The 10406-nt window shown below is 39.4% G+C and overlaps 1 protein-coding gene across 1 annotated transcript in view; it reads left to right on the top strand.

Moving 5' to 3' along the window:
- The first annotated feature begins 555 nt into the window (after positions 1-555).
- The window catches only part of GDA (guanine deaminase), a 30463-nt gene continuing 20612 nt past the window's right edge, over positions 556-10406 (top strand). The window contains exons 1-4 of the mRNA XM_068175861.1: positions 556-743; positions 5772-5860; positions 7593-7764; positions 10202-10289. Of these exons, the coding sequence (XP_068031962.1) occupies positions 621-743; positions 5772-5860; positions 7593-7764; positions 10202-10289 (472 nt within the window). The 5' untranslated portion in view covers positions 556-620. The remainder of the gene's footprint in view (positions 744-5771; positions 5861-7592; positions 7765-10201; positions 10290-10406) is intronic.

The following is a 10406-nucleotide window of genomic DNA, read 5'->3' as shown; positions in this document are numbered from 1 at the left end:
CTGGAAGTTCTGATACCTCAGCTGGCATTTATTCTCTACTTCTCTACTCCTAATGTATCTTCTAATGTCTAACACAGAGGCCAAGGACTGACGAGACAGTCTGACATTTTAAGGTCTTAAAGGTCTTTTCCAAACTACAAATTCTATTGTAAATTAAATTTCTGCAAGTGGTTACAACCCGCAGGTTGGTTGCAAAGCCGAGTTGCTAGACACTCGTAAAACACTACCAGACACATTGTCGAACCTCTCACCGCTTCCCAGGGAGAAACAGGGACCCCAAAACCCATCAGGCATCTCTCCTGTCGTTCGCGCCTCTTGCACGGAGGAGAGCACATCCCTGGGATGAGGGCATCAGCGGCGAGAAGGCCGAGGGTCCGGGGTGTACCCCGCGCACCGCCCGGACACCCCTGTCCGCCGCCCGCCCGGGGGAACGCAAAGGGTGCAGCGCGGCCTCCCGCCCTCCTTGTGCCGAAACCATTCACCGTAAAGAAAGTCACCAGGGGGTGGGGAAATGGTGACAACTCCCGGAAGCCGCCGGCGGCACCGGGAGACACCGAGGGAAGGCAGCCCGTGGGGTGGCAGCTCTCAGCCCGCGTCCTCCGCGCCCAACGCCCGCCGCTATGAGCTCCCCGCAGCGCCCGCCGCTCGCCCACGTCTTCAAGGGGACCTTCGTGCACTCCAGCGCCTCCGCCCCGATGGAGATCCTCCACGGACACCTTCTGGGGGTGGACGATAACGGGACAGTGAGTGGGGGGCTCGGGCGGGGTGTCGCGGACGCCGGCGCGGTGCGGACTGCGGGGGAGATGCCCGGCAGCCCCTCCCGGTCCGCTCGGCGGGGGCGGCGGTCCCCGGGAGCCCCGCTTGGCCACAGGGTCCGCCAGAGACGGTGACAATGACCCTTTGCGGCCCCGAGTCCGCGTTCGGGGGTGGCGAGAGGCAAGGCCGGCTCTGCCGGTTTGTGGAGAGAAAGCGGAACATTTTCGCACTCCAGTCTGTCGGGGCTGGCGCCGCGGAGAAGGAATTTCACACTTGCAGGAGCTGGAGTTAACCGGGATGGAGGTTAGAGTCTCGGCACGGGTCTGCAGTTGGCGTAAATCTGCGCTGAGTGTTCCTGGAACAGCAACGTGCCTAGATCTGGCATTCTTTCAGATTCTCTGTTTTCTTTCTGTTTCGCAAGCTGTTTTTTTATTCTCAGGGTATCTAAACAGTGATGGTGAAAACAGCTATCTACCCATTGCACAGCCATCTAAATGAGGCTCTTTTTGTCTTCTTGTCACAAAAATCCCCCCCATGGCATATACCCAAAGAGTTAGAAAGATGGTGATGTTGGGCATTTCAGTAGTATGAACCAAGTTTAAAACAAGCATTGCACTTACTGATAATGTAGGAGAGAGTCTGTCTGGGAAGCAATGTGATTTCCTTAACCCTTATCACACTTGAAACTCAGTTTCATAGTGCAAGTTGTGCAAGTAGACTGGTGATTTCTTCTAGACTCAATAACGTATGGTCACCCTATGTAAAATCTGAAAAAGTAGTTTTCTTTCTTGTGGCTAAATAAAGGCTTCAGTCTGTCAGGCTTCAATAACATTTGAAATATGTGCAAAACACATTTTGAGCCCTAACAGTGTGCATTTTCTCTCTTCATACGGGTCCATGAGGGCCTGTTTCAAGACAGTCCTTTTATAGCTGTTGAGGAGTCTGGTGCAAGGTGTACTGAAGTCTGTGAGGAGCTGTATTTTGATGAACAGGAGGGGAGTAAAAACTTCCATAGTTATGTATTGGCTGGTGTTCACTAAAACAATAGATTAGAATAAATAAAAGGTTTGGCTGGTGTAACTCAGGTGCACAAGGCAGAAATTCATACCCCATCCCACTCTCTTTAATGTCAGTTTCTGGAAAAGTGTCTCTACACAGCATCCATATGAAATCAAGATTTTTTAGTGATTTTCTTGAAAAAGAGGTATCTTAGTAAGCTACACCTAGGGATCTGTGCTCTCACTTACTCTCTCCTTTTCCTAGGGAACAAGGATTCACAGTATACTGTTTTCCTTGCATAAATTGGCAGAAGGTTTTTTTTTTTAATTTTAATCCATTAGAACACTATCTTCCTAAAATAAAATTCCCACCAGAATACAGTGACAAGCACTTTTATTTTATTCTCTTTTTATTACAAATTCTGACATTTTAATATTCCAGGGGCTGATACAGTGAGTATCCCATATGTTCTCTTTTCTCCCTTTTATTCATAATGTAACCTCATGCAGAACAACCACTGGAATCACAGAAGAGTTGGCTTTTCAATAAAGACATTGTGGTTAGAAAATTACTTACCTTTATATTTCAAATTTACACCAAAATTGCTTCTGTTTTCCTCACAAAGATGTAAATTTAACTAAACAGATATCCTTCTTTTGCCTCATGTTGCTGATTCCATAATGGAAAAAATTTGCATGGTCTCTGACACTGTGTGTCAAAGCTTGTATGAGCAACTGGGTTCTGTTTTGCAGTGTGAGTCCCTGCATGTCCTCCAAGGGATGTAAAATGTAATCTCTCTGTTTTGCCCCAGATGAAAACTAAGTTTTATGAAGAAAAACATTGCTTTTGGATATAAAACCCCAATTTATCATCAAGTTAGCAAAGTAAGGACCATGTTTAGCTGAGCGGTTTGCAGAGCTGTGTAGTGTCTCCCTTGAGGAACAGCAAAGAGAAAGACAAGCATTCCTCAGAGTAAAGAAAACAGACATGGGTGCAAAATGTGAGTTATTATTGAAATGTTGGTGTAATTATCCTAGGTGAGTAGAATATTAAGTAAATAGAAAAAAATATTAAGCTAAAAGCCCTTGTGGAAGGCATGAAAACAGCAAGAGTTGTGGAATAAGGATTTTAAACATGTTTGATTTAAGCCAGAATGTTTGGGACAGTGAGTGTACACGTCAGCTGCACAAAGAGGAAGGAGTACATCTGGAGTTCATTGCTTCCCCTTTCTCAGCAGGCTGGGCAGTTCCTTTAGCAGCTGCATCTAGCAAGTGTTATCCCTCATTTAGCTTCACATTCCAGTTTTGGGAACTAGGCAAACAATAGGCATCATGTCTCTAATTGCAAAAGTCATTTAATAACTGTGGGAACAGGGAGGGAGGAGAGCATGTGGGAGGGGAAAGAGGGATAGATTCCTTCTTATGTTCACCTCTGAATGTCATAGCCAGGCACTGTTGGATACAAATAAACCATATTCCTTCAGCCAGTATAATTCACATTCCATTTTCTTGTTAGTAAAATATTTGCACTGTGGTGCTTGAAGGCACTCAGGGTTTGCTACATCAGGGTTGATGCATGGTTTAGTTGACCAGCTATGCTTTAATGGAAGAGCTTTGGGCATCACTTGGTATACAAAAGGCCTGAGTTAGTCACAAGTGTTGGGAGAGCTTTACCCCTGATCTTTGGATGTTTTAGCCCCATTACATGAGTAACGCATGAGAACTTATGGAAGTTTTTGTACAGTGGGGTTAGTAGCCACTAATTCTGGGTTTTGTGATATACGTTTCCCAAGGTGCCAGTTATTCTCCTTGACTTCTTTAAAGCTGAAGTTCTTAGTCTTGTGCACTTCTCTTGACTCTGTAGTGACTCTGCTGTAGAATTTCTTCTTGCTTCTACAGTGTTGAGGTGCAGACCTAATTTAGAGAACTGTGCATCCAGTTGGTTACCTTGAATGCATAAGCAAATACTGGAACAAATATCCAAGCATACGATCTCAAAGAGCTGAAAGGATTCAGCATTAGAAATGCATCCTAAATCAATGGATTTAAAGTCTTCGCTGACTAAGGAATTCCACTGGGAAGTTTGTTTGAAAAAAATGTAGATGTCTTGTTGATTTACTCATAGTCTAATTCAACCATAATAGGCCAGCTGTCAAGTTGAGAATTGATTTCATGTATCCAGCTTCCTTGAAACATATTTTCTTCATTTTTCCATGATTTAGGTATTTTATTTTTCTGCGCTCTAAGAGTACATAACAGCCACTGCTTTTCCATGGCAACGCCTGTTTCCAGAATTCTCATCTGGTGTTTCATGCTTTTCTCTCTCTCTGTTTCCCTCCCTCTTCACCCTTCTCCCCCCACAGACGCTCTAACATTGCTCATTCTGCATCCATTTTGACTTCAATATCTGAATGACATTTTCTTTATTGCACATCAGATATTTCAATAGGTCTGTATTCCAAGTCTTCTGCAGTTAAATTAAGCTGGATGTATTCCTCTTCGCATGGAGAACAATACTATTTCTGTCAACTATTAATGGAATACTACAATCTTACAATTTTTGCTAGTGTGGTATTTATTTATATGACATTATTTTAATATTTTTTCTGACTTAAAAAGTAAAACATCTGCTCTTTAAACAATATAAATCATACCAACCATGATTAATTTAAAAGACTAGGCAGCCAATAACTTTTTATCTACAGTTTAGCAGCATTTACAGTTTAGCAGCTTTGCTTATTTTTGTCTATGGAAAAAACAGAAAATGGTAAATTTCTATGCAAAAGAAGCATGCACATTAAAAAGGGCATGCAAATAAGTGCTAAACAATGTTTTTTTCAGTCCTCTTGCTCTTCCTCCTAAGTTTCTTCCTATTGCCATTTTACAAGTATTAAGTCTTGCCTTTTTTAGTGTGGTTTTGTTTTTCTTTTTAACTGATGCCCTAGAAACTGCTGTCATGAGGGTGATACAGGCCCTCAGTGTGGACATCATCCCAGAAGCAGAAGGATGCTGGTAGCAGGAAGAGTATTCCTTGAACTTAGGAGAACGAGCTCTTACACCAAGGGAGTTAGAAGACAATGAATTAGTTTCTGGCAGAGGCTGTGGTTAGAGGCAGGAATTTCTGTAAGCTCAGACAGGCAGTCTTTAGCCAGGGGAGACTTTCAAGTCCTCTAAATTGTCAAGTGTTGAGGAAACTTGGATCCCCCATGGATCTATAGTGGGCATTGCAGTTCCTAGGCTCCACAGTGTCTGTTTCCTTGGGAGCTGTCATACCTATTAGTGATAGACCACAGAATCAAAGAGTTGAGAGTCATCTCATTAAAATATCACGGAATTTAAAAATAAATGGGAAACGTGCTCAAATACTGACTAGGCAACAGCATGTCATCATCAGTAGAGTCTATGTTCTCTAGGAGTCAAATGGGGTTGAGTTTGGCTTCATATTGTAGGGTTTTATTTTGAAATAAACAAAGATCTCAGCATCCTTTTAGCCCATTCTGTAAAATAAAAATATTATCCACATTTTCCCCTTCAATTTATTTTCTCATCGTAGGCATTGAAAAAATTAAAAAAGCCCAACAGAAGCAGAAAATTAGAAAATACTTAGCTTGATGTCAGTCAGTCATAGGCAAAACAGGTAATTTGACCCCTCTGACTGTGAATACTGTACCTGCATTCCTGTAAGTTTGTTATACACCTCTTCACAAGTGACTGTACTGCTAGACATGATACTACATTACGGAACACTAAGGTCTGTGCTGTTATGCCTGTGTATTACCTGAGAAGGAATTAATTGTTTTATGACAAATTACAAGATGGGTGCAGTTATTCACTGGATTATGAGAAGGTATTTCAACATCATGTTTGATAGTCAGGAAGAACAAGTGTCTCAATGCAAACCTAACATTGTGTAGTAAGTGTGTAAAATTGGTTTTAAGATGTAACTTGTTTTGCATTCACATAAAGCTGATGTGGGATCCACGTTTAAGGTACTTAACTATGTTTTCTTCTTTTTAGATTGTGTTTGTGGAACAAACTGATCAGCTAGAGCAACTGGCTAAGACGTGGGGGTTCAAAACATCTGACATAAGACAACTGAGTAAACAGTATGTGTTTTGTTAAGATTAGCTACAGCAAATGCAATTTATTCTTTGAGTGAGGTAAAGCCAGTCTTTGGAATATATTTTTGACAGGGAGCACATTAAACCTATATGATGCCTATACATTTAATGGCCAGAATTCCATTTTAGTGCAGTGAGAGCTCTTTACCCAAAGGTGCCTGTGTTTTGGATGCAACTCGGAGGATGGACAGTCCATGTTCTTTTTGCATTCCTTGATTTGGGATTGCAGACATGGCTGGATTGTGCTGGCTGATGTATGCTGCACAGAACAAAATGCCATATTTAATTTTCACATGTAATCACTTTCGTGTTCACAGAAGTAAGTGCCATTCTTTCTTGAGATTACATTTTATATCCATTTTGTTAGCAGTGGGCTGTGCCTAACAAGAAAGTCTAAATGTAGTAAATGTAGGTAACACTGACACTGCAGGTATGAAATTCATTTGCTTGGACTTTGACACATTGCATAATAAAAATGAATACAATTAGAATATTTAAACCCTCTAAACACTGAGCTTTTGATTTCTCACTATACTGCAGCTGGAGCATTTCTTTTTTCTTCATCCAGTGAAATCCTCCAACATTATGGTGAAGTGAAAAATTTTGGACTCTGTGAAAAAGTTTTGGACTCTGTGAAAATGTTTTGGACTATGCTTTGCAAGTAGTAGCAAACTGTAAACGACTTGTGGCTTATAACTGAGAGCTGCAACTATCCTCTAGTAATCAATTGTTAAAAAACTTTTATGCTTTGATGAAAGGCTAATCATACAGTATATATGAGTAATCAGATATTTTCTTCACTTGAAATAGCCTGAGGAAAATGGAAGGTGCTGTGAATATGAATCAGACTGAGGAAGATTTTCAGCATTTATAGCCTGCAAGAAAACAGAAAGAAGGGGAGTTAAATAGAGACAAAATTCAGTTCATTCACTAGTCAGGGAGATGGAAAGAGGAGTCAGAGAAATGTTATGCAGTAAGGAGTTCAGCACAAAACAAAATAGCCATAGCAACTTTCTAGTAATGTTGATATTTTCAGTCTTGTTATTGCATGAACATTACATGACAACATATAGTTTTACAGTTACATTGTAAATATGCCTTTCCTGTCAAGATATTGGGCAGAGCTTTTTTCACCAGTGTCTCTGTCTGCATTTTTTGACACAGTGTCTGTTCTTCCATTAAGCCTTGAAATTCAATGATTTTATATATCTATATAGATATATAAATAATATGGAAGAAAACTAGAAAGTCACATATAGAAAGTCACATTTTGTAAATATAATGGTCTGGAAGCTAGAGGCATTCCATATATCTTCAAAGTAGGAAACAAGACTGTGTACAAATATCTTTTTCAGGTGGATTCTATAGTGGAGTAATTTTAGTTGTTGTGAAGTCAGTTCCCCTTTGTTTGTTGGCATTTAGGGCAGGTCAATATTAGAGATAATTAGATTAATCATGCTCTTACACTGTTTTTCTCACAGTTAGATATATGTATTTTGTGGTGTAAATGATATTACTCAACTGCTTCATACCAAAATATGGGTATGGGTAGAGGTATAGCAGGAGTTAATAGGCTGACGCTGGAAGAGACAGATTAATCTCTTCTTGCTATTTATTCTGGTGGATTTTAATCAAGTATACTCTTTAAAACAAAACTAATTACTATAAAGAATTTTGAGGCATTTTGGATTATTACAATTTTATTTTCTTTCCTTAGTGAATTCTTCATGCCAGGATTGGTTGATACACATATTCATGCTCCTCAGTATTCATTTACTGGTACAAGAATAGACCTGCCTCTTTTGCAGTGGTTGACTGCCTACACGTTCCCAACAGAAGCCAAATACCAGGACAGTGGTTTTGCAGAAGAAGTGTACACCAGAGTTGTTGTAAGTCCTGCAAATGACATTTACCTACTTGACGACATTAATTTTTGTGTAATATAGGCATGTTCTCAGAAGGTCAGCAGAAAGAGTAGAGAGTGTTTTACTGTCATGGAAACCAGATAAAGCCAAGATAGCCACTGTTCTAATTGCTAGTCAAGATTTTCTGTTACTAGTTACAGTCTTGTTCTGTTGCTGCTGGCAATAGAATTAATTTAATCATAAGGTTAACAATGAACTGTTTATCACCTTTTCTGAATATAACGACCAACTACTAATCTACAACAACTAATCTACTCTCAGAATTAGTACAGCTAACAGGTGCAGACAACCTCAATGCAGCAATAACCAAGCATAGTAAAAAAAAAAAAAAATTCAGGAGGTGTTTCCTTTCTTGCAAAAAAATCCTCTATTATAAACATCTACAAAAACCACATGAAAGAGAAGATACTTCTGATAGATGACAAATCTGGGATGTTCTGGAGTAGTAAAGGAAGACATTGCTGCTGCTGAGGTCTTTATAGTGAGAATGTCTTTTACTGCAGGGGCTTTAGAAGGAGTCTCTCAGTGGTATTGTGGGTCAAAGAAATACTGTGTTTGAGCTAGACGATTTTGAGCATTATAAAGTCTTTAAGATCCACTGCATGGACAACAAGCAGCTAGGTCATTTTGCAGAATACTAGTTCTGTCCTATAACAAATTTATCCTTCAATATGTGGGCTGAAATATCTTCAACAGATTAAATTATTTGGCCAGCATAATTTGCCTTGCATTTGTCTATTACCCTGGCAGCATCTGTTGTCAACATAATAACAAATCTGAAATAGTTATGCTGTTCCTTGCCACACAAATTTTAAAAGAAAATCCTTTCTGCCATCTGCCATGATGAAAGCATGCAGGAGCAGCCTGGTCATAAGCTCTACTGACAAGCACACATGCCTTCAAGTGCTCAAAACATAGAAGTGACCTCACCTTTGAGCTGTGTGCCCAACACACTGTTACAATGCAGGCTGCATGACCCCAGCACATCTAGAGACCGCACCCTGCAAGGTGCATCACAGTATCATGTGGAAAAGAGCTGCCAGAGAGAGGGTGAAGCTGGTTGTCAGAGCCTGAACACCATAGTTAGGCTCTTCCCATGTAAATCAAATAGAACAAGGTCAAGAAAATGTCTTCACCCACAGAAGATACAGAATAACAGTCATTCTGCAGTGTTTGATGGGGCCAATTATAACCTTCATCTGTTAGAAACAGAACTAAACTTTCATGGAACAGATATTTTTTCATAAGTATCATTGTGCTTATGAAGTTGTAATGAAAAAACAGTGGATTTTTTCATATCAAAGTCCTGTTTCCAACAAACACCTTCTGTACTCAGCAAAAGAAACAATTTAGCCTGCTTTTAGCTGGAACCTCCTCTTTGTGTTGATGATTTGGAAACAGAATGTTTTTAGACTTACTTTAACAATGTTGTTAGGATTTCAGAAGTAGAGAATTCTGAATTTTAAAAGCTAGGAAAGACAAAGTAACTTGTCTCTGTAATGACACTGCTATTTTTGAGACTTTTTTTGGAACTTTTAAAGATTTTCATTTGAATATTGTAAGGAAAAGACAGAGCTTGGCTTCATGTTTGTCAAATAATTAACTCTAGCCTTCCTCCAAACATTGTGTGGGATGTCCCACCTTTTGTCTTGTTAAAAAAAAAAAATTAAGAAAATTCTCAAATAACTAGACAGCCAGAACCCAAAAGTATAGTATGTTGGGTAAGTGGTCAACATAGTTTGCATCAGTCCCAAGGACGAGAAAAGCTACAAATTTCATCATTAATTAATGTAATTAAAATACCTGGTAATTTACTATTATGTTCCTCAAAAGTAATGTGGGGATTTCCTTTCAAATGGTATATTAGATAAATAATTAGCTCATAGTCTGAGCAATTTTGCTCAGTAAGTTTCATATTTGGTATTTAGGGACAACAAAAGTTTTTGATACATGAAAACCAGACTTGTTTTTCCAGCTAGGTCAGGTTGCTAAAAGAAAACCACCATGTTCCCCAAAAGCCTTGCTTTGCTAACAGTGGATAAACAGTGCTTCACCATGAAAATTGGAGAACCTTTCATAACTAGGAAATAATAAAAATTACTAGTTGTTTGTATTTCAAAATAAAAGTTGGAGCATTTCCAGTTTGAGGAAAGGAATAGAGACTGGTTTCTATGGGTTTAGCCATTGCAAAAATTTTGTGAGGAGTTTTTTGTATTTATTAACCCTCATACTTAAAAAAGCTTTTATGAAATTAAAAATCTGTATTTTTACTTTCCCACTTCACTGCAAAATTTCACAATAACTAAATGTTCTTGCAGTTTGAAATGAGACTTCCTGTTCTGCTTTTTGCCAGCTTTACTGTTTTTTTCCCCAGACAGTTGAAACTGATTTCTTTTTTTAGAGACGAACTCTAAAGAATGGCACGACTACAGCTTGCTACTTTGCAACAATTCACACAGATAGTTCCCTTCTTCTTGCTGAAATTATAGGTAAGTCTAACAGTGAATTTTGAAGGATTGTGTGGATTGTTAGTTGAAGGAAACAATGTTTAGAAGTTTAGGCTAGCTAGGAATCTGTCTTTCTCCTAATTTGTTTTTTATTCATTG

This window comes from Anomalospiza imberbis, chromosome Z, assembly GCF_031753505.1.
Source record: "Anomalospiza imberbis isolate Cuckoo-Finch-1a 21T00152 chromosome Z, ASM3175350v1, whole genome shotgun sequence".
NCBI lineage: Eukaryota > Metazoa > Chordata > Aves > Passeriformes > Viduidae > Anomalospiza > Anomalospiza imberbis.
The sequence above is the reverse complement of the archived record's forward strand: the minus strand, read 5'-3'. Positions and strand labels throughout refer to the sequence as shown.